Genomic DNA, 25,157 nt, shown 5'->3' with positions numbered 1-25,157 from the left:
TCTCCCCACACGCACCCCGTCTCCCCACACACACCCCGTCCCCCCCCACACACACCCCGTCTCCCCCACACACACCCCGTCTCCCCCACACACACCCCGTCTCCCCCACACGCACCCCGTCTCCCCACACGCACCCCGTCTCCCCCACACACACCCCGTCTCCCCCACACGCACCCCGTCTCCCCCACACACACCCCGTCTCCCCACACACACACACCCCGTCTCCCCACACACACCCCGTCTCCCCCACACACACCCCGTCTCCCCCACACACACCCCGTCTCCCCACACACACCCCGTCTCCCCCACACACACCCCGTCTCCCCACACACACCCCGTCCCCCAACGCACACCCACCCCCCACACACACCCCGTCCCCCCACACACACACACCCCGTCCCCCCACACACACCCCGTCCCCCCACACACACACACCCCGCCACCCCCACCCCCCGCCACCCCCCCACCCCCCTGCCCCCCCACCCCCCCCCACCCCCCCACCACACACACCCCACCCCCCCCACCCCCCCTCCCCCCACCACCCCCACACACACCCCGCCCCCCCCCCCACCACCCCCCGCCCCCCCCACCCCCACACACACCCCGCCCCGCCCCCACCACCCCCCGCCCCCCCACCCCCTGCCCCCCCACCACACACACCCCGCCCCGCCCCCCACCACCCCACCGCCCCCCCACCCCACACACACCCCGCCCCGCCCCCACCACCCCCCGCCCCCCCACCCCCTGCCCCCCCACCACACACACCCCGCCCCCCACCACCCCCCGCCCCCCCCCCCCCCACCCCCCCCCACACACACCCCGCCCCCCCCCCCCCCCACATGCTCCTTCACACGCACAGAAACACCCACCCACACACAGAGGTAGCTATAAGTCAGGAATTTGATGGCATGGAGGGACGAACTCAAGAAAATTGCAATCACTAGGGAAGTGGTCCTTAACAAACTATTGGAACTGTGGGTTGACAAGTCCCTGGGTCCTGATGGATTTCACCGACACACCACCTAGGTGTCTTAAAAGAAGTGGCTAGTGAAATAGATGATGCACTGGTTTTAATTTTCCAACATTCACAATATCTGGGGAAGGTTCCATTGGATTGCAAAAGGATGGCAGACATAAAGGTCAGTTAGCTTAACATCTGTCTTAGAAAAATTATTAGAAGTTATTACTGAAGAAATAATAGGTGCTTAGATAAATAGATAATTCAAGGTAATCGAGCAGAGTCTGTTCTGTGAAAGAGAAATCATGTTTAACCAATTTATTGAAGTTCCTTGAGGAAATAACAGGTGCTGTAGATAAAGAGCATCCAATGGATGTGGTGTACTTGGATTCTCAAAAGGCATTTGATAAGGTGCCTCATCAAAGGTTACTGCGCTAAATAAAACTTTATGGTGTAGGGGGAACATATTGGCATGGATAGAAGATTGGCTAGCTAACAGGAAGCACAGAATAGACTTAAATGAGACGTTTTCTGGTTGGCAGGATGCAACGAGTGGTCGGTACACAGATCAGTGCTGGGACCTCAACACTTTACAATTTACATTAAGGATGTGGATGAAGGGGTTGATGGTATGGTTGTTAAATTTGATAATGACACAAAGATAGGTAGCAAACTAAGCTGAGAGAAGGACCTGAGGAGGCTACAAAGTGAGAGAGATAGGTTAAATGAGTGGGCAAACATCAGACAAATGAAGTATAATGTGGGTAAATGTGAAATTGTCCATTTTGACAGGAAGGATAAAAAAAAGCATATTATCTAAATAGTGCATTCTCATACATGCGCACATGCCCATACACGCCCGTGCCCATACACACACCCGCGTGCACCCGCGGCCCCACACACCCGCGGCCCCACACACCCGCGGCCCCACACACCCGCGGCCCCACACACCCGCGGCCCCACACACCCGCGGCCCCACACACCCGCGGCCCCACACACCCGCGGCCCCACACACCCGCGGCCACACACACCCGCGGCCACACACACCCGCGGCCACACACACCCGCGGCCACACACACCCGCGGCCACACACACCCGCGGCCACACACACCCGCGGCCACACACACCCGCGGCCACACACACCCGCGGCCACACACACCCGCGGCCACACACACCCGCGGCCACACACACCCGCGGCCACACACACCCGCGGCCACACACACCCGCGGCCACACACACCCGCGGCCACACACACCCGCGGCCACACACACCCGCGGCCACACACACCCGCGGCCACACACACCCGCGGCCACACACACCCGCGGCCACACACACCCGCGGCCACACACAGCCATACACACCCGTGGCCATACACACCCGCGCGCACCCACAGCCATACACACTTGCGTGCACACACCCACGCCCAAACACGTGCACGCACCCATTCCCAAACGCACACACCCAAATATGCACACACACCCGTACGCAGTAACAAACTCCCACAATATCACACAAACTCACCATTGCGAGAGATGTCGAGCTCGACAAGCTGCATGAAGTTAGCAACCTCTGGAGGCAGCCTCTGGATCTCATTATCACTAAGTCCCAGTTTCCGCAAGTTTAACAATCTGAAGAAAGGCTGTAAGACATGGAAATACAAGCGGAGAGGGTTCTCAGTTTACTCAGGAGTGGGGAGTAGTATAAAAAAAAGTCTTATCTTTCAAGGCATTCTGCATCCTGTCCCTCCATCTTTTCCTCTCAAGTCTCCTCCAATTCTGCACAGCTCACACCCTCCAACTCTGGTCAGATGAGCATGCCTTCCCCAGACACCCATCACCATTCTGTACACTCATATTTTAAGAAACTTCCTCCATCTTCAGTCACCTCCCTCATCACATGCATTGAGATGTACATTAGGTCGAAAGTACTTTGCCAATGGCTCATCCCTCCAAAACTATTTTTTCTAAAGAATGTCGTTGCAATCTCCTAATGTCAACTCCATCATTGTGTCACCCAGAACCTGCTCAGTCTCAGTCCTCTGTCTGTCTCTTTTAATCTCCTGCCTGATCTAACTCCTTCAGTCGTCCAACCTGCCCCTGGAGCCTGATCCACCATTCATAGGAACAGGCAGCTATTCAGCTCCTTGAATCTGTTTCACTACTCAGAGGAACGTGGAACAGTAGGAAGCCATTCAGCCCCTTGAGCCTGTTCCACCAGTCAGATCAGGGATATCTATACCTCAATTTCATTTACCAGCCAGCCTTATCAGGCGTTTTTGGATCTTGTAATGTGTAATGAGGCAGGTTTAATAAATGATCTCAGAGTATAAGATCACCTAGGAAACAGTGATCATAACATGGTAGAAGTTTGAGACTGAGAAACTTGGATCAGAAACAACTGTGCTAAACTTAAATAAGGGTAATTACCAAGGTCAGAGTTGGCTGGAGTGGACTGGGGAAGGAGGTTAGTAGAAAAGACGATTGATGAGCAATGGCAGATGCTTAAGAAAATAGTTCATGACTCACAACAAAGATATATCCCAGTAAGGAAGGAGGATTCTAGGAAGGGGATAACCAACCATGGTTAACCAAGGAAGTTAAGAATAGTATCAAATTGAAAGAAAAAACATACAATGTGGCAAAGATTAATGATAAGCCACAGCATTGGGAAAGTTTTAAAAACCAAAAGATGACCAAAAAAATTATGCGGGAGGGTAACTTTGAGGGTAAACTAGCAAGTAATATAAAAATGGACAGTAAAAGCTTCTTTAAATATATAAAAAGGCAGAGAGAGGCCAAAGTGAACATAGGTCCCTTAGAGAATGAGGCTGGGGAAAGAATAATGGGGAACCAGGAAATGGCAGAGGAGTTGAATAAATTCTTTGCATCAGTCTTTACAGTAGAAGACACAAACAGCATTCCAAAAATACTAAATAACCAAGGAGAAAAAGTAGGGGGAGGAAATAGATACAATAACTATCACGAGAGAAAAAGTACCAGGGAAACTAATGGGGCTAAAGGCTGATAAGTCCCCTGAACCTGATGTGTTGCATCCTAGGATATTGAAGGAAGTAGCCACAGAGATAGTGGATGCACTGGTAGTAATTTTCCAAGAATTCTTAGATTCTGGAAAAGTCCCAGAGGATTGCAAAACTGTCAATGTAACACCTTTATTCAAAAAGGGAGGGAGACAAAAACAGGTAACTATAGGCCAGTTAGCCTAACATCTGTCATTGGGAAAATGCGAGTCTATCATAAAGGATGTAATAGCAGAGCATTTAGAAATGCATAACATAATCGAGCAGAGTCAGCATGGCTTCATGAAGGGGAAATCATGCCTAATACATTTATTAGAATTCTTTGAGGCAGTAACAAGCAGGATAGATAAAGGGGAACCAGTAGATGTAATATATTTGGATTTCCAAAAGGTGTTTGATAAGGTACCACACATAAGGCTACTAAATAGGATAAGTTGGGGGTAGTATATTAGCATGGATAGAGGATTGGCTCACTAACAGAAGACAGAATAGAGATAAGGGGCCATTTTCAGGATGGCAACCTGTTAAATAGTGGAGTGCCACAGGATCAGTGCTGGGGCCACAATTATTTACAATATATATTCATGACTTAGATGAGGGAAATGAATGCACTAAGTTTGTGGATGACAGATAAATAGGTGGGAAGGCAAGTGGTGAGGGTGACACAAGGCATCTACAGAGGGATATAGACAAGTTCAGTGAGTGGGGAAATGGCAGATGGAATATAATGTGGGAAAATGTGAGGTTATGCATTTGGCAGGAAGAATAGAGGAGCAGAATATTACTTAAATAGAGAAAGACTACAGAAGGCTGCAGCACACAGGGATTTGGGAGTCCTTGTGCATGAACCCCAAAAAGCTAACATATAAGTTCAACAGGTAACAGAACCATAGAACAGTTACAGCACAGAAGGAGGTCATTCAGCCCATCTTCTCCATGCCAGCCCAAGGGCATCCAGGTGCCCTTTCTAACCCCACCTTCCTGCATCCAGCCCATAGCCCTGCAGCTTATAGCACTTAAGGTGCAGATCCAGGTACTTTTTAAAAGAGTTTAGAGTTTCTGCCTCTACCACCAACTTGGGCAGCGAATTCTAGACACCCACTACCCTCTGCGTCAAAAAGGTCTTCCTCATGTCCCCCCTACACCTACTGCTACTTATCTTGAATCTATTTCCCCTGGTTCTAGAATTCTCCACCAAAGGAAACAATTTGATCCTGTCCACTCTATCTATTCCCCTCATAATCTTGTACACCTCAATCAAGTCACTTCTTAGCATTCTTTGTTCTAAGGAAAATAACCCCAACCTATCCAATCTCTCCTCGTAGCTACACTTTTCTAACACTGGCAACATTCTTGTAAACCTCCTCTGCACTCTCTCCAGAGCTATTACGTCCTTCCTGTAATGTGGTGACCAGAACTGCACACAATACTCCAGCTGTGGCCTCAGAGTTTTATACAATTCCAACATTATATCCTTACTTTTATATTCTATACCTCTGCCAATGAAGGAGAGCATTCCATATGAATTCTTTACAACCTTGTCTACTTGAACTGCTGTCTTCAGGGACCTGTGTATTTGTACGCCAAGATCTCTCACTTCATCTACACCCCTTAGTATATTCCCATTTATTGCGTAATCCCTGTAACTGTTTGACCTCCCTAAATGTGTGACCTCACACTTCTCTACGTTAAAATCCATCTGCCACTTTACCGCCCACTCCACCAACCCATCTATGTCGTTTTGGAGATTATGGCTATCCTCTACACTATCCACTACTCGGCCAATCTTTGTGTCATCTGCAAATTTCCCAATCGTGTCCCCAACGTTCACATCCAAATCGTTAATATATAACACAAACAGCAAGGGTCCCAACACCGAGCCGTGTGGAACACCACTTGAGACAACTTTCCATTTGCAAGGGCATCCATCGACCATTACCTTTTGTTTCCTGTTGCAAAGCCAACCTTTTATCCAGTTTGCCACATTACCCTGAATCCCATGGACTTTTACTTTCCTGACCAATCTGCCATGTGGGACCTTGTCAAATGCCTTGCTAAAATCCATGTACACAACATCCACTGCACTACCTTCATCAACCCTTCTTGTCACTTCCTCAAAGAATTCAATCAAATTTGTGAGGCAAGACCTTCCTTTAACAAATCCATGCTGACCATCCCTGACTAGTCCATGCCTTTCCACATGACAGTTAATCCTATCTCTCAGGATTGATTCTACTAATTTGCTCACCACCGATGTAAGACTAACTGGCCTATAATTGTTTGGCATTTCTTTTGATCCCATTTTAACCAATGGAACTACATTTGCATTTCTCCAATCCTCCGGTACCTCCCCTGTATCTAGTGAAGATTGGAAAATCATCCTCAGAGCATCTGCTATCTCCTCCCTGGCTTCCTTCAGCAGCCTCGGAAACAATCCATCTGGCCCTGGTGACTTATCCACTTTCAAGGATTTCAACCATTTGAGTACTTCCTTTCTCTTTATGACTATCCCGTACAATATCTCAGTGTTCCTCCTGGACTACTATATCTACATCCTCCCTTTCCTTTGTAAACATGGAGACAAAGTATTCATTCAAAACGCTTCCCACAGTCTCTGCATCTACACGCAAGTTTCCATCTTCATCTCTGATAGGTTCCACTTTTTCCATAAGACCATAAGACATAGGAGCAAAAATTAGGCCATTCGGCCCATCGAGTCTGCTCCGCCATTCAATCATGGCTGAGAAGTTTCTCAACCCCATTCTCCTGCCTTCTCCCCGTAACCTTTGATCTCCTTACCAATCAAGAACCTATCTATCTTGGTCGTAAATACACCCAATGACCTGGCCTCCACAGCCTTCTGTGGCAATGAAATCCATAGATTCACCACTCTCTGGCTAAAGAAGTTTCTCCTCATCTCTGTTCTAAAAGGTCTTCCCTTTACTCTGAGGCTGTGCCTTTGAGTCCTAGTCTCTCCTACTAATGGAAACATCTTCCCCACGTCCACTCTATCCAGTCCTTTCAGTATTCTGTAAGTTTCAATCAGATCCCCCCTCATCCTTCTAAACTCCATCGAGTATAGACCCAGAGTCCTCAAACATTCCTCACATGTTAAGCCTTTCATTCCTGGGATCAGTCTTGTGAACCTCCTCTGGACCCTCTCCAGGGCCAGAACATCCTTCCTGAGATACGGGGCCCAAAATTGCTCACAATATTCTAAATGTGGTCTGACCAGAGCCTTATAAAGCCTCAGCAGCACATCCCTGCTTTTATATTCTAGAGCTCTCGAAATAAATGCCAACATTGCATTTGCCTTCCTAACTACTGACTCAACCTGCAAGTTAACCTTAAGAGAATCCTGGACTAGGACTCCCAAGTCCCTTTGCACTCCAGATTTCTGAATTCTCTCCCCATTTAGAAAATAGTCTATGCCTCTATTCTTCCTACCAGAGTGCATGACCTCACACTTGCCCACATTGTATTCCATCTGCCACTTCTTTGCCCATTCTCCTAACCTGTCCAAATCCTACTGCAGCCTCCCCGCCTCCTCAATACTACCTGTCCCTCCACCTATCTTTGTATCATCTGCAAACTTAGCCAGGATACCCCCAGTTCCTTCACCTAGATCATTAATGTATAGAGTGAAAACTTGTGGTCCCAACACTGACCCCTGTGGAACTCCACTAGTCACCAGCTGCCATCCTGAGAAGGACCCCCTTATCCCCACTCTCTGCCTCCTGCCAGAAAGCCAATCTTCTATCCATGCTAATACCTTGCCTCTAACACCATGGCTGTTATCTTACTGAGCAGTCTCCTGTGCGGCACATTGTCAAAGGCCTTCTGGAAGTCCAAGTAGATAACATCCATTGGCTCTCCTTTGTCTAACCTACACGTTACCTCCTCAAAGAATTCTAACAGATCTGTCAGGCATGACCTCCCCTTGATGAAACTATGCTGACTTTGCCCTATTTTACCATGCACTTCCAAGTATTCTGAAATCTCATCCTTAATAATGGACTCTAAAATCTTACCAACGACCGAGGTCATGCTAATCGGCCTGTAATTTCCCATCTTTTGCCTCACTCCCTTCTTAAACAGGGGGGTTAAATTAGCGATTTTCCAGTCCTCTGGGACCCTCCCTGACTCCAGTGATTCCTGAAAGATCACCACTAATGCTTCCACTGTCTCTTCAGCTATCTCCTTCAGAACTCTGGGGTGTAATCCATCTGGTCCAGGTGATTTATCCACCTTCAGACCTTTCAGTTTTCCTAGCACCTTCTCCTTGGTAATGGTCACCATTCTCACTTCTGCCCCCCCGACTCTCTTGAACTTTGGGGATGTCACTCGTGTCTTCCACTGTGAAGACTTACACAAAGTACCTATTCAGTTCCTCCGCCATTTCTTTGTTCCCCACTACTACTTCTCCAGCGTCATTTTCCAGCGGCCCAATGTCCACTTTTGCCTCTCTCTTACCCTTTATATATCTAAAAAAACTCTTGCAATCTTCTTTTATATTACTGGCTAGTTTACCCTCATACTTAATCTTCTGCCTCCTTATTTCTTTTTTAGTTGTCCTCTGTTGGTCTTTGTAGGCTTCCCAATCCCCTGATTTCCTACTGCTCTTCACCGCATTGTATGCTTAACTAACCTTTTAGCATTAATGTATTGGTAAAACATCTTTGGGTTATCTTTAACTTTACTTGCTAATCTTTCTTCATGCCCTCTCTTTGATTTCCTTATTTACTTCATCCCAGCACTTCCTATATTCATCGAGGCTGTCTGCAGTGCTTAGTTCTTTGTGCCTATCGTACGCTTTCTTTTTCTGTTTGATCTTCCCCTGTATTCCTCTAGATAACCAGGGGGGTCTAGATTTGGCAGTACCACTCTTATTTTTGTAGGGGACATGTCTACTTTGTACAATTAGGATCTTGCTTTTTAGTGCTTCCCACTGGTTTTCCACTGTTTTATCCTCCAGCAGTGCTGTCCAGTCTACCTCAGCCAAGTCCCTTCTCATTTCTGCAAAATTTCCCTTCTCCCAGTGGGGAAGGCAAATGGAATGTTGGCCTTTATTTCAAAGGGAATCAAGCAAAAAAATAGGGAAGTCTTGCTAAAACTATACAAGGCACTAGTTAGACCACACCTAGAATGCAGAGAACAATTTTGGTCCCCTCATCTAAGGAAAGATATACCGGCATTGGAGTTGTCGAGAGAAGGTTCACTCAGTTGGTCCCGGGTGTGGAGGGATTATCTTATGAGGAGAGGTTCAGCCTGTACTCACTGGAGTTTAGAAGAATGAGAGGTGACCTTATTGTAACACATAAGATTCTTTGGGGCTTGACAGAGTAGATGCTGAGAGGTTGTTTCCCCTTGTGGGAGAGTCTAGGACCAGTGGTATTAATCTCAGAGTAAGGGGTCACCCATTTAAAACAGAGATGAGGAGGAATTTCTTCTCTCAGAAGGTAGTGAATTGTGGAATTCTTTACTGCAGAGGGCTGTAGAGGCTGGGTGGTTAAATATATTCAAGGCTGAGATAGACAGATTTTTAATCAGTAAGGGAATCAAGGGTTATGGGGAGAAGGCAGGAAAGTGGAGTTGAGGATGATCAGATCAGCCATGATTTCATTGAATGGCAGGGCAGACTCAGAATCTCACAGTGTAGAGGAGGCCCATCGAGTCTGCACCGACATGTGAGAAACACCTGACCTACCTACCTAATCCTATTTACAAGCACTTGGCCCATATCCTTGAATGTTATGACGTGCCAAGTGCTCATCCAGGTACTTTCTAAAGGATGTGAGGAAACCCACCTCCACTACCTTCCCAGGCAGCGCATTCCAGACCGTCACCACCCTCTGGGTAAAAAAAAGTTTTCCTCCTAAACCTCCTGTCCCTCACCTTGGATTTATGTCCCCTCGTGACTGAACCTTCAACTAAGGGGAACAGCTGCTCCCTATCCACCCTGTCCATGCCCCTCATAATCTTGTACACATCGATCAGGTCGCCCCTCAGTCTTCTCTGCTCCAATGAAAACAACCCAAGTCTATCCAACTTCTCTTCATAACTTAATTGTTTCATCCCAGGCAACATCCTGGTGAATCTCCTCTGCACCCACTCCAGTGCAATCACATCCTTCCTATAATGTGGTGACCAGAACTGCACACAGTACTCCAGCTGTGACCTCACCAAGATTCTATACAACTCCAACATGACCTCCCTACTTTTGTAATGTATGCCTCGATTGATAAAGGCAAGTGTCCCATATGCCTTTTTCACCACCCCACTAACATGCCCCTCCGCCTTCAGAGATCTATGGACGCACACGCCAAGGTCCCTTTCTTCCTCAGAACTTCCTAGTGCAATGTCGTTCATTGAATACTTCCTTGTCAAATTACTCCTTCCAAAGTGTATCACCTCACACTTCTCAGGGTTAAATTCCATCTGCCACTTATCTGCCCATTTGACCATCCCGTCTATATCTTCCTGTAGCCCAAGACACTCAACCTCAATATTAACCACCCGGCCAATCTTTGTGTCATCCGCAAACTTACTAATCCTACCCCCCCACATAGTCATCTATGTCGTTTATATAAATGATAAATAATAGGGGACCCAGCACAGATCCCTGTGGTATGCCACTGGACACTGGCTTCCAGTCACTAAAGCATCCTTCTGTCATCACCCTCTGCCTCCTACAACTGAACCAGTTTTGAATCCACCTTATCAAACTACCCTGTATCCCATGTGCATTTGCCTTCTTTATAAGTCTCCCATGGGACCTTGTCAAAGGCTTTGCTGAAATCCATATAAACTACATCAACTGCACTACCCTCATCTACACACCTGGTTACCTCCTCAAAACATTCAATCAAATTTGTTAGGCATGACCTCCCTCTGACAAAGCCATGCTGACTATCCCTGATCAAACCTTGCATCTCCAAGTGGAGATAGGTACTGTCCCTCAGAATTTTTTCCAATAGTTTCCCTCGATGGGCCAAATGGCCTACTTCTGCTCCTACATCTTATGGTCATATCACTGACACCCTAAACCAACAAATAAGGTAGATAGAATCAATTTTTCACAAAAGAATTCAGAACAGGCAAAATAATCTTAAAATTCGAGCAGGGCCATTCAAGAGTGCTATTAGGGAGTACTTCTTCACAAAGGGTAGTGGAAATCTGGAACTTTCTCCATGGGTGTTGGAAAAATCGAAGTTTTCAAGGCTAAGATGAACTGTTCTTTGCTCAGAAAGCACATTGAAGAACATGGATCAATGGAGAGGAAATGGAGTTGAGGTATAGATCGGTACAGAAGGGAGAACAACTGAAACACCTCCTGTTCCCATGAATGGCAGGGCAGATTTCATGGGGCTGAATGGCCTCCTGCTGTTCCCATGATACAATTGTATCATGGCGAGTTCAAAGCAAGCAAGACTCTGCATGAAATGTTGGGTTTGAGCTGTACTCACTGGTTTTTCTGATACCATCATTCAGTATGCGCTCAGTATGGAAATGAGAAACCTCTCCTTCCTGACACATCCACTGACGAGTGCAGAATGGAGTCATTATCCACACCTCATTAACTCAGAGTAATGAATTATCAGCGCCAGGGCGAGAGGACTGCCTGTCTAGTAAACTGAATTTTGAAGCTTTCGAACAGGGAGAGTGCTGAAGCTGACACTCATCACACCCACCAGCTTTCCGTTCAGGGCACCCACTTTAGGAAACAAAATCGAGACCCTTGTGCTTAACAGCACAAAACAAACTGGCCAAGATCTATTTAAAATGCATCTTAACAACACTGGGAGTCACTGTCTGAACAGAACGGGCTGCCTTTGCCTGATTCTGGCTGCACAAGGGTTAGCGAAAATCTTTAACCAACGGGCAGCTCGTCAACCAACAAAGAGCTACTCGAGACAGTGCAGCCCTGATGAATAGGGCAATTAGAGCCCAGGACAATCTCTCACTCACTGGTGTTACAAAACTCAAAATACTTACCTAAATCAGCAGTCGCAGCTCAGGAACTTCAGCTCCCAGCAGGCCTAAGGCCTTCTGAGCAGTTAGTTTTTTTGTACAAACTTCACAGGCCTTCTGTACATGTGCCAGCAAAGGAAAGAGACACACATGTGCAGGTAGTCTTCTAATGCTCTTGGGGCCAGGACCAGCACTACTCACATGTGCAGAAAAAGAAAAGCGAAACGGCATGAAACTGGGAGTGCGGTGACCTGAACCAGAGCGCAAAACCAGGGAGTGGGAGAGAAGGAGGTCCTAGAAGGATGTCCCAGGCAGGGACAAAGGCAGGGATCAAAAATAGATCCCACTGAGGCAAGGTAAATGACAGGAGCAGAGCAAAAGCTCGAAATTAAAGAAAGAGAGCAGACTTGAAGCAAAGTGGTTTTGAGAGAAGCCCTGAAGATCCGAGAAGGCAGCCAAATGTTGGTGACTCTGTGCTGCAGGCCGTAAGAACAAAGGTACACTTTGGATCAGTGCTCTGCTTTGCATTGCCGAAGATCTGAAACCGTGTTTGGAAGGTGAAGCTTGAGTGTACGCGGGGATCAGGAATCTCGAAGGGGAGACTGAAACCCTGGGGGTGGACCTTGGTTGGAGCCATCTGAGTGGGAGCAATGTTTGAAGCGTTGTGATCCCTGCTGATGTTACTGCTGGACAAGTCAGATCCCAGGGTGGAACCTGGTTTGATAGATCCTAACTTATTTTTTTGATTAGATTTGTGGAGAGGGGTTACTGAACAAAGTCACAGGAGTCAGCTGATGAACTTTTAACAAAAGAATAAAACATTTATCGAATAAGATAAACTGTATTAGAATGCTCCTTCACCCACAACTATACCTTTACAGGTTTACACAGATTTGTAAAGATAACACAAGTTACAAAAGCTCTTATACTCTAATATTCACAGTGAGTACACAGTCCATGTAAACCCAATAGGCAACCTGTGTTCAGGCACACCACACTCTGAAACCAAGTGACAAATGAAACCCCAAACAGATGTTATGGATCTCTCCTCAACTCCCCAAAAAGGTCTCACTGAATTCCATCTTTCACACGAGGGTTTCCAATCTCCACTCTTGAAAAACTCGCTTTGGAATCTTCTCCCAAATGACATTTTCTCTCAGACCTTCCATAACGGTCCATCTCCAGGGTTTCAAGCTCTCCTTCTGACGTTCCTCTCCCCTGGATCACCATGTGCATTAAGCTTTCTTCCACACACTCTCTCTCTCTGACTCAGCCGTGCCAATAGAACACCACTGCTTCACATGTCCATAGTAAAGAGTTACAGACCTTCAGCTGTTCCCTTGGATCTTCCAGCTTCTCCCAAGCCCATCTTGCTTTAAGTCTGTGTCATGCAGCTTTCTCCCTTTAAACTTGAAGCCTTTCTCTGCTCCTCACTCAACTTCACTTAACAGGACCTTTTACAGAATCCTGTTCTTATCCTTTAACTTAACTGTCCTCTTGGTACCTTTTCTGTTCCACTCACTGGTTTTGGGGACTTTGTTCTTTGGTTTTTGGAAACTGCTCCTTGCAGTTCCCTCTTCTGTCCTGCTTCTCTTGAATCCTGGCTTCAACTGAACTGAAACTACTTTTTCTGTTTTTCTCTATCTCTGTGGGTCCCTTGCTCTGGACCCCTGTTGCTAGGCAACAGCACAGGTTTTTTTTCTAACCCTTTTTGTTTTACGTTCCCTTCAAGAGTTATAAAATCTCATTACAATGCAGGCATCTTTTAAAGTGAAGCTAAAACTCAACTTCCCCTTTTTCTTAACAAATACAGAAAAACAAATTAATTTAAACTTAAAGAAATACCTTATTCCCAACACACCCAAATACATACATAACTTACTTAACTATCTATTTCCTAACAAAAAGAATTCCAAGGTGAGATCTTCAAATGTGGAGGTCGGAAACCTCTGTGAGAAAGAGTGTTTCAGTGAGACCCGTTGGCTCACAGTGCGACAAGTGTCTGGGTGGGTTGTTGAGAAATCTATACAATCTGCTGTGGCTACATCTGTGAATTTACTTTGCAGTGTGGTGTGTCTGACCACAATTCGTCCAGTTGGTTCACATGTACCACATTCTTACCCTGGCTATTAGAGCATAAGATAGATATGTCACCTGTCCTCATAGCTCCTCTGATGGTTCGGTGTCAAATTTCACACATGTGCTCTTGTGAGTCCCTTGGGACATGTTACTATGTCAAAGGGGCTATATAAATGAAAGTTGACATGTGATATTTAGAGCTGTCATTGTCATTCTCCTGTGAGCAAGGGCTTTCATAGGCTCCAACTGCCCCTCTCCTGAGTGAGAGAGAGAGAGATTTTCCTTGGCAGTAATTGTGCCCCTCCTGTGGGTGCTTGATTTTCTTAGACTATAATTGTCCCTCTCCTGTGTTACGAATCCAGCTGATGTTACTACTGGACAAGTCAGGTGCCTGAGTGAAACCTGGTTTGATAGATCCTAACACTTTCTTCTAAGAAACCATGGAGGTAAGTTACTGAACACATTCACAAGAGTCTTAGCTTTCGGAATTTGTATGTGTCTGTAAAGATATAGATGGGGTGTAGGAATAGTGTAATATTTGAACCATTTTCTTGTGATTGTATTCAGATTTTTCCAATTTTCTGATCTGGTGCAATATAGTTCATTTTCCTTGTTTACTAAATAATTTGTGCTAAAAGTTCATCAGCAGGCTCCTGTAAATTTGTTCAGTAACTTACCTCCACACTTCCTAAAAAAAAAGTTAGGATCTCAGACATTTATAGCACAGAAGGCAGTCATTTGGCCCATTGTGTCCACGCCGGTCAGCAAAGATCTGACTCCACTAATCCCATAGCCCTGGAGGCTATGGCAATGCTAGTGAATAATCTAAATACTTCTTAAATGTTATGAGTGTTTCTGACTCAACCACCCTTTCAGGCAGTGAGTTCCAAACTCCTGCCTTTTCTGGGTGAAAACGTTTCTCAACTCCCCTCTTATCCTTCTACCTCTTACCTTAAATCTATGCCCTCTGGTTATTGACCGCTTTACTAATGGAAAAAGTACCTTCCTATCCACCCTCTCTCTGCCCCTCATAGTCTTATACACCTCTATCAGGTCCCCTCTCAATCTTTGCTGCTCTAAGGAAAACAACCCCAGTCTATCCAATCTTTCCTCATAGCTCAGACCCTCCAGCCCAGGCAGCATCCTGGTCTGGTAAATCTCCTCTGCACCCTCTCCAGTGCAGTCACATCTTTCCTATAAGGTGGTGACCAGAACTGCATGCAGTACTCCAGTTGTGGCCTAACCAGCGTTTTATACAGTTCCAGCATAACCTCCCTGTTCTTGTACTCTATGCCTCGGCTAATAAAGGCAAGTATCCCATATGCCATCTTAACCACCTTATCTACCTGCCCTGCTCCGTTCAGGGATCTGTGGAAATGCACATCAAGGTGCCTCTGATCTTCAGTACTTCCCAGGGTCCTACCATTTATAATCCCTTGCCTTGTTAGCCCTCTCCAAGTGCATTACCTCACACTTTTCTGGGTTGAATTCCATTTGCCACTGCTCTGCCCATTTGACCAGTCTTCCTGCAGTTTACAGCTATCCTCCTCACTATTTCCCACCCTATGAATTTTCACATCATCCTCGAACTTCTTGATCATACCCCCTACATTTAAGTCCAAATCATTTATGTACACCACAAACAGCAAGGGCCCCAGCACCGAGCCCTGTGGAACCCCATTGGAAACAGACTTCCAGTCACAGAAACATCCCTCTACCATCACCCTCTGCTTCCTGCCTCTCAGCCAATTTTGTATCCAACATGCCACTTTGCCTTGAATCCCATGGGCTCTTACTTTCTTAACCAGTCTGCCATGAGGGACCTTATCAAAAGCCTTGCTAAGGTCCATGTAGACCACATCAAATACATTACCCTCATCAACACTCCTGGTTACCTCCTCAAAAAATTCAATCAAATTTGTCAAACATGGCCTTCCCTTAACAAATCCATGCCGACTATCCCTGATCAATCCGCGTCTCTCCAAGTGCAGGTATATTCTGTCCCTCAGAATTATTTCTAGTAACTCTCACCACCGAGGTTAGACTGACTGACCTGTAATTTCCTGGTCTATCCCTTCAGCACTTTTTTAATAATGGGAAAATGTTTGCACTACTCCAGTCCTCTGGCATCTCACCTGTGGCCAGAGGGGGTTTCAAAATTACTGCCAGGGCCCCTGATATCTCTTTCCTTGCCTCCCTCAACAGCCTGGGATACATCTCATCCTGGCCTGCAGATATTATCCACCTTTAAGGCCGCTAAACCTGCTTGTATCTCCTCTATATGTTAATTTGCTCTAATATTTCACAGTCCTTCACGCTGATGTCTATACCTGTGTCAACCTTTTCCACTGTGAAGACTGACGCAAAGTATTCATTGAGGATTGTACCCACATCTTCTGGGTCCACACACAGATTACCTCTATGGTCCCTAATTGGCCCCACTCTTTCCCTAGTTATTCGCTTGCTCATTATATAGTTTTAAAAACCCTTTGGGTTTTCCATTATTTTACCCACCAATTTCTCTCTCATGCGCTCTCTTAGCTGATCCACCCCACCCCCCCGAACTTTTTAAACTTGATCTATCAAGCTAGGTTTCACTTTGGGATCTGACTTGTCCAGTAGAAACATCAGCTGGAATCCATAGAACCATAGAAAAGTTACAGCACAGAAGGAGGCCATTCAGCCCATCTTGTCCATGCCAGCCCGAAGACACCAAGGTGCCCTTTCTAATCCCACCTTCCTGCCCATAGCCCTGCAGCTTACAGCACTTAAGGTGCAGATCCAGGTACTTTTTAAAAAGAGTTTAGAGTTTCTGCCTCTACCACCAACTTGAGCAGCGAACTCCAGACACCCAGTACCCTCTGCATAAAAAAGGTCTCCCTCACATCACCCTACACCTTCTGCCACTTATCTTGAATCTATGTCCCCTGGTTCTAGAATTCTCCACCAAGGGAAACAATTTGATCCTGTCCATTCTATCCCCCTCATAATTTTGTACACCTCAATTAAGTCACCTCTCAGCATTCTTTGTTCTAAGGAAAATAACCCCAACCTATTCAATCTCTCCCCCTAGCTACACTTTTCTAACCCTGGCAACATTCTTGTAAACCTCCTCTACACTCTCTCCAGAGCTATTATGTCCTTTCTGTAATGTGGTGACCAGAACTGCACACAATACTCCAGTTGTGGCCTCACCAGTGTTTTATACAATTCCAACATTATATCCTTACTTTTATATTCTATACCTCTGCCAATGAAGGAGAGCATTCCATATGAATTCTTTACAACCTTGTCTACTTGAACTGCTGTCTTCAGGGACCTGTGTATTTGTACGCCAAGATCTCTCACTTCATCTACCCCTCTTAGTATATTCCCATTTATTGCGTAATCCCTGTAACTGTTTGACCTCCCTAAATGTATGACCTCACACTTCTCTATGTTAAAATCCATCTGCCACTTTACCGCCCACTCCACCAACCTATCTATATCGTTTTGGAGATTATGGCTATCCTCTACACTATCCACTACTCGGCCAATCTTTGTGTCATCTGCAAATTTCCCAATCGTGTCCCCAACGTTCACATCCAAATCGTTAATATATAACACAAACAGCAAGGGTCCCAACACCGAGCCCTGTGGAACACCACTTGAGACAACTTTCCATTCGCAAGGGCATCCATCGACCATTACCTTTTGTTTCCTGTTGCAAAGCCAACCTTTTATCCAGTTTGCCACATTACCCTGAATCCCATGGGCTTTTACTTTCCTGACCAATCTGCCATGTGGGACCTTGTCAAATGCCTTGCTAAAATCCATGTACACAACATCCACTGCACTACCTTCATCAACCCTTCTTGTCACTTCCTCAAAGAATTCAATCAAATTTGTGAGGCAAGACCTTCCTTTAACAAATCCATGCTGACCATCCCTGACTAGTCCATGCCTTTCCACATGACAGTTAATCCTATCTCTCAGGGTTGATTCTACTAATTTGCTCACCACCAATGATAGACAATAAATGTTTGGCATTTCCTTTGATCCCTTTTTAAACAATGGAACTACGTTTGCATTTCTCCAGTCCTCCGGTACCTCCCCTGTATCTAGTGAAGATTGGAAAATCATCCTCAGAGCATCTGCTATCTCCTCCCTGGCTTCCTTCAGCAGCTTCGGAAACAATCCATCTGGCCCTGGTGACTTATCCACTTTCAAGGGTTTCAACCCTTTGAGTACTTCCTCTCTCTTTATGACTATCCCGTCCAATATCTCGCAGTGCTCCTTCTGGACTACTATATCTACATCCTCCCTTTAAACACAGAGGCAAAATATTCATTCAAAACCCTGCCTCCTGTCTCTGCATCTACTCACAAGTTTCCATCTGCATCTCTGATAGGTCCCACTTTTTCCTTAACTAATCTTCTAGCATTAATGTATTGGTAAAACATCTTTGGGTTATCTTTAACTTTACTTGCTAATCTTTTTTCATGCTCCCTCTTTGATTTCCTTATTTTCTTTTTTACTTCGTCCCTGCACTTCCTATCGTAAGCTAGTGATGCAGGTAATAAGGCAAATGAATTTTGGCATTTATTGTTAAAGGAATAGAGTATAAAAATAGGGAAGAGTTGTTGCAACTGTACAAGGCATTGGTGAGACCGCACCTGGAGTACTGTGCACAGTTTGGTCCCCTTACTTGAGGAAGGATGTAGTTGCATTGGAGGCGGTTCAGAGGAGGTTCACTAGATTGATTCCAGAGATGCAGGGTTTGTCTTATGAGGAAAGATTGAGCAGTTTAGGCCTTTACTCGCTAGAGTTTAGAAGGATGAGAGATCATCTAATTGAGGTACATAAGATACTAAAGGGGATAGACAAAGTAGAAGTGGAGAGGATGTTTCCCCTTGTGGGGCATTCTAGAACAAGAGGCCATAGTTTTAGGCTAAGGGGTGGTAGATTTAAATCAGAGATGAGGAGGAATTACTTTTCTCAAAGGTACGTGCATCTATGGAATTCACTACCTCAGAGTGCAGTGGATGCCGGGACGCTAAATAAATTTAAGGAGATAGACAGATTTTTAATTAGTAACAGGGTGAAAGGTTATGGGGAGAGGGCGGGAAATTGGAGTTGAGGCCGAAATGAGATCAGCCATGATCATATTGAATGGAGGGGCAGGCTCGAGGGGCTAAATTGCCAACTCCTGCTCCTAGTTATGTTACACAGAAGAGAGGCAATTACAGCCCAGGAAAATCACACACTCACAGGAGAGGGGCAATTACAGCCCAGGAAAATCACACACTCACAGGAGAGGGGCAATTACAGCCCAGGAAAATCACACACTCACAGGAGAGGGGCAATTACAGCCCAGGAAAATCACACACTCACAGGAGAGGGGCAATTACAGCCCAGGAAAATCACACACTCACAGGAGGGGGGCAATTACAGCCCAGGAAAATCACACACTCACAGGAGAGGGGCAATTACAGCCCAGGGAAATCATGTACTCACAGGAGAGGGGCAATTACAGCCCAGGGAAATCATGTACTCACAGGAGAGGGGCAATTACAGCCCAGGAAAATCATGTACTCACAGGAGAGGGGCAATTACATTCCAGGAAAATCATGTACTCACAGGAGAGGGGCAATTACAGCCCAGGAAAATCACACTCACAGGAGAGGGGCAATTACAGCCCAGGAAAATCACACACTCACAGGAGAGGGGCAATTACAGCCCAGGAAAATCACACACTCACAGGAGAGGGGCAATTACAGCCCAGGAAAATCATGTACTCACAGGAGAGGGGCAATTACAGCCCAGGAAAATCACACACTCACAGGAGAGGGGCAATTACAGCCCAGGAAAATCACACACTCACAGGAGAGGGGCAATTACAGCCCAGGGAAATCACACACTCACAGGAGAGGGGCAATTACAGCCCAGGGAAATCACACACTCACAGGAGAGGGGCAATTACAGCCCAGGGGAAATCATGTACTCACAGGAGAGGGGCAATTAAAGGCCAGGAAAATCACACACTCACAGGAGAGGGGTAATTACAGCCCAGGGAAAATCACACACTCACAGGAGAGGGGTAATTACAGCCAAGGAAAGTCCTTGCTCACAGCAGAGTGATAATGACAGCCCTAAGTATCACACATCAACTTCCATTTATGTAAAACCTCTGACATAATAACATTTCACAAGAGTGCATGTGTGAAATTTGACACTGAACCACCAAAGGAGTTATAAGGACAGGTGGGTAAAAAGCTTAGCCAAACCGGCAGGATTTAAAGAGCATTCTAAAAAGAGAAGAGTGAGGTAAACATGTTGAGAGGTATAGAGGAATTGAAGAGCTAGGGGCCAGGCAGCTGAAGGCATGGCCTCTAATGCTGAAATTCAGTGATGTGCAAGAGACCAGAATTGGAAATGTTGATATCAGAGGATTATAGGACTGGAAGAGATTACACAGATAGAAAAGGACGAGGTCACGGAGAGATCTGGGTAGGATTCAGTGTGGTCTGGTTACTATATGTAGGGGGATTCAGTGTGATCTGGTTACTGTGTGTAGGGGAGATCTACTGGGGTCTGGTTACTGTGTGCAGGAAGGAGATGTCATCCTTAATTGTCCCTTGTGCAGGGATACACAGATCCTGTGAATCAGTGATAAAAACAAAAAACTGCGGATGCTGGAAATCCAAAACAAAAACAGAATTACCTGGACAAACTCAGCAGGTCTGGCAGCATCGGCGGAGAAGAAAAGAGTTGACGTTTCGAGTCCTCATGACCTTCTGTTGAAGGGTCATGAGGACTCGAAACTTCAACTCTTTTCTTCTCCGCCGATGCTGCCAGACCTGCTGAGTTTTTCCAGGTAATTCTGTTTTTGTCCTGTGAATCAGTGGCTGATTCTGACCACAATCGGCAGTCATAGTTCCCATTAAGGAGTTTGAGCACTTTACCTTTTAACAATTGCCACACCTGCCCCACGTCACATTGTACACACTGATCTCAGCTGGAGAACAGGCTGTTCAAACACATTTTACTCCCAAATTCTCTGTCTTAAGCTTGAATTTTCATTGCAAATTGGACCAAGGCACATGAAAGGCAACCATTGTCCCAGTACACACTAGTGCATAGGATCAGCTCAGTCAGGCAGAATGAAAGGACAGGCAGTCGGGAGCACAGCTCATCCTTGGAGCTCCCTCCATCACACAGCTGCTGGGGGATGTGACTGTCCATCTACACATTCCATCGTGACCAGCCAGGCCGCCAGTTAGAATATTCGCCTGTCCTTTCAAAGTGAAATGTAGCTTATTCTTGATAACGACAAGAAGCTTCTCTGCAACAATCACCACAGAATGTTTGGAGCTGCACAGCCGACACTGACCCTCCGACAGTGCAGCGCTCCCTCTGAACGGGCCCTCCGACAGTGCAGCGCTCCCTCTGAACGGGCCCTCCGACAGTGCAGCGCTCCCTCTGAACGGGCCCTCCGACAGTGCAGCGCTCCCTCTGAACGGGCCCTCCGACAGTGCAGCGCTCCCTCTCAACGGGCCCTCCGACAGTGCAGCGCTCCCTCTCAACGGGCCCTCCGACAGTGCAGCGCTCCCTCAGTACTGACCCTCTGACAGTGCAGCGCTCCCTCAGTACTGACCCTCCGACAGTGCAGCGCTCCCTCTGAACGGGCCCTCCGACAGTGCAGCGCTCCCTCTGAACGGGCCCTCCGACAGTGCAGCGCTCCCTCTGAACGGGCCCTCCGACAGTGCAGCGCTCCCTCTGAACGGGCCCTCCGACAGTGCAGCGCTCCCTCTGAACGGGCCCTCCGACAGTGCAGCGCTCCCTCTGAACGGGCCCTCCGACAGTGCAGCGCTCCCTCTGAACGGGCCCTCCGACAGTGCAGCGCTCCCTCTGAACGGGCCCTCCGACAGTGCAGCGCTCCCTCTGAACGGGCCCTCCGACAGTGCAGCGCTCCCTCTGAACGGGCCCTCCGACAGTGCAGCGCTCCCTCTGAACGGGCCCTCCGACAGTGCAGCGCTCCCTCTGAACGGGCCCTCCGACAGTGCAGCGCTCCCTCTGAACGGGCCCTCCGACAGTGCAGCGCTCCCTCTGAACGGGCCCTCCGACAGTGCAGCGCTCCCTCTGAACGGGCCCTCCGACAGTGCAGCGCTCCCTCAGTACTGGCCCTCCGACAGTGCAGCGCTCCCTCTGAACGGGCCCTCCGACAGTGCAGCGCTCCCTCTGAACGGGCCCTCCGACAGTGCAGCGCTCCCTCAGTACTGGCCCTCCGACAGTGCAGCGCTCCCTCTGAACGGGCCCTCCGACAGTGCAGCGCTCCCTCTGAACGGGCCCTCCGACAGTGCAGCGCTCCCTCTGAACGGGCCCTCCGACAGTGCAGCGCTCCCTCTGAACGGGCCCTCCGACAGTGCAGCGCTCCCTCTGAACGGGCCCTCCGACAGTGCAGCGCTCCCTCTGAACGGGCCCTCCGACAGTGCAGCGCTCCCTCTGAACGGGCCCTCCGACAGTGCAGCGCTCCCTCTGAACGGGCCCTCCGACAGTGCAGCGCTCCCTCTGAACGGGCCCTCCGACAGTGCAGCGCTCCCTCAGTACTGGCCCTCCGACAGTGCAGCGCTCCCTCTGAACGGGCCCTCCGACAGTGCAGCGCTCCCTCAGTACTGACCCTCCGACAGTGCAGCGCTCCCTCTGAACGGGCCCTCCGACAGTGCAGCGCTCCCTCTGAACGGGCCCTCCGACAGTGCAGCGCTCCCTCTGAACGGGCCCTCCGACAGTGCAGCGCTCCCTCTGAACGGGCCCTCCGACAGTGCAGCGCTCCCTCTGAACGGGCCCTCCGACAGTGCAGCGCTCCCTCTGAACGGGCCCTCCGACAGTGCAGCGCTCCCTCTGAACGGGCCCTCCGACAGTGCAGCGCTCCCTCTGAACGGGCCCTCCGACAGTGCAGCGCTCCCTCTGAACGGGCCCTCCGACAGTGCAGCGCTCCCTCTGAACGGGCCCTCCGACAGTGCAGCGCTCCCTCTGAACGGGCCCTCCGACAGTGCAGCGCTCCCTCAGTACTGACCCTCCGACAGTGCAGCGCTCCCTCAGTACTGGCCCTCCGACAGTGCAGCGCTCCCTCTGAACGGGCCCTCCGACAGTGCAGCGCTCCCTCTGAACGGGCCCTCCGACAGTGCAGCGCTCCCTCAGTACTGACCCTCCGACAGTGCAGCGCTCCCTCTGAACGGGCCCTCCGACAGTGCAGCGCTCCCTCTGAACGGGCCCTCCGACAGTGCAGCGCTCCCTCAGTACTGACCCTCCGACAGTGCAGCGCTCCCTCAGTACTGGCCCTCCGACAGTGCAGCGCTCCCTCTGAACGGGCCCTCCGACAGTGCAGCGCTCCCTCAGTACTGACCCTCCGACAGTGCAGCGCTCCCTCTCAACGGGCCCTCCGACAGTGCAGCGCTCCCTCTCAACGGGCCCTCCGACAGTGCAGCGCTCCCTCAGTACTGACCCTCTGACAGTGCAGCGCTCCCTCAGTACTGACCCTCCGACAGTGCAGCGCTCCCTCAGTACTGACCCTCCGACAGTGCAGCGCTCCCTCTGAACGGGCCCTCCGACAGTGCAGCGCTCCCTCTGAACGGGCCCTCCGACAGTGCAGCGCTCCCTCTGAACGGGCCCTCCGACAGTGCAGCGCTCCCTCTGAACGGGCCCTCCGACAGTGCAGCGCTCCCTCTGAACGGGCCCTCCGACAGTGCAGCGCTCCCTCTGAACGGGCCCTCCGACAGTGCAGCGCTCCCTCTGAACGGGCCCTCCGACAGTGCAGCGCTCCCTCTGAACGGGCCCTCCGACAGTGCAGCGCTCCCTCTCAACGGGCCCTCCGACAGTGCAGCGCTCCCTCTGAACGGGCCCTCCGACAGTGCAGCGCTCCCTCTGAACGGGCCCTCCGACAGTGCAGCGCTCCCTCTGAACGGGCCCTCCGACAGTGCAGCGCTCCCTCAGTACTGACCCTCCGACAGTGCAGCGCTCCCTCTGAACGGGCCCTCCGACAGTGCAGCGCTCCCTCTCAACGGGCCCTCCGACAGTGCAGCGCTCCCTCAGTACGGACCCTCCGACAGTGCAGCGCTCCCTCAGTACTGGCCCTCCGACAGTGCAGCGCTCCCTCTGAACGGGCCCTCCGACAGTGCAGCGCTCCCTCAGTACTGACCCTCCGACAGTGCAGCGCTCCCTCTCAACGGGCCCTCCGACAGTGCAGCGCTCCCTCTCAACGGGCCCTCCGACAGTGCAGCGCTCCCTCAGTACTGACCCTCTGACAGTGCAGCGCTCCCTCAGTACTGACCCTCCGACAGTGCAGCGCTCCCTCAGTACTGACCCTCCGACAGTGCAGCGCTCCCTCTGAACGGGCCCTCCGACAGTGCAGCGCTCCCTCTGAACGGGCCCTCCGACAGTGCAGCGCTCCCTCTGAACGGGCCCTCCGACAGTGCAGCGCTCCCTCTGAACGGGCCCTCCGACAGTGCAGCGCTCCCTCAGAACTGGCCCTCCGACAGTGCAGCGCTCCCTCTGAACGGGCCCTCCGACAGTGCAGCGCTCCCTCTGAACGGGCCCTCCGACAGTGCAGCGCTCCCTCAGTACTGGCCCTCCGACAGTGCAGCGCTCCCTCTGAACGGGCCCTCCGACAGTGCAGCGCTCCCTCTGAACGGGCCCTCCGACAGTGCAGCGCTCCCTCAGAACGGGCCCTCCGACAGTGCAGCGCTCCCTCTGAACGGGCCCTCCGACAGTGCAGCGCTCCCTCTGAACGGGCCCTCCGACAGTGCAGCGCTCCCTCTGAACGGGCCCTCCGACAGTGCAGCGCTCCCTCTGAACGGGCCCCTCCGACAGTGCAGCGCTCCCTCTGAACGGGCCCTCCGACAGTGCAGCGCTCCCTCTGAACGGGCCCTCCGACAGTGCAGCGCTCCCTCTGAACGGGCCCTCCGACAGTGCAGCGCTCCCTCTGTACTGGCCCTCCGACAGTGCAGCGCTCCCTCTGAACGGGCCCTCCGACAGTGCAGCGCTCCCTCAGTACTGGCCCTCCGACAGTGCAGCGCTCCCTCTGAACGGGCCCTCCGACAGTGCAGCGCTCCCTCTGAACGGCCCTCCGACAGT

The 25,157-nt window shown here is 49.4% G+C and overlaps 1 protein-coding gene across 14 annotated transcripts in view; it reads right to left on the bottom strand.

Annotated features, from left to right (window-relative positions):
* Positions 1–25,157, bottom strand: part of scrib (scribble planar cell polarity protein) — a 482,984-nt gene that overhangs the window by 441,717 nt on the left and 16,110 nt on the right. For all 14 annotated transcript variants that reach the window (XM_041183767.1, XM_041183772.1, XM_041183773.1 and 11 more), the window contains exon 2: positions 2,480–2,597. In XM_041183767.1, coding sequence (XP_041039701.1) covers positions 2,480–2,597 — 118 coding nt within the window. The remainder of the gene's footprint in view (positions 1–2,479; positions 2,598–25,157) is intronic.

This window comes from Carcharodon carcharias, chromosome 3 (genome assembly GCF_017639515.1).
Source record: "Carcharodon carcharias isolate sCarCar2 chromosome 3, sCarCar2.pri, whole genome shotgun sequence".
NCBI lineage: Eukaryota > Metazoa > Chordata > Chondrichthyes > Lamniformes > Lamnidae > Carcharodon > Carcharodon carcharias.
Note: the sequence above shows the minus strand (reverse complement) of the source record. Positions and strands in the feature narration are given on the sequence as shown.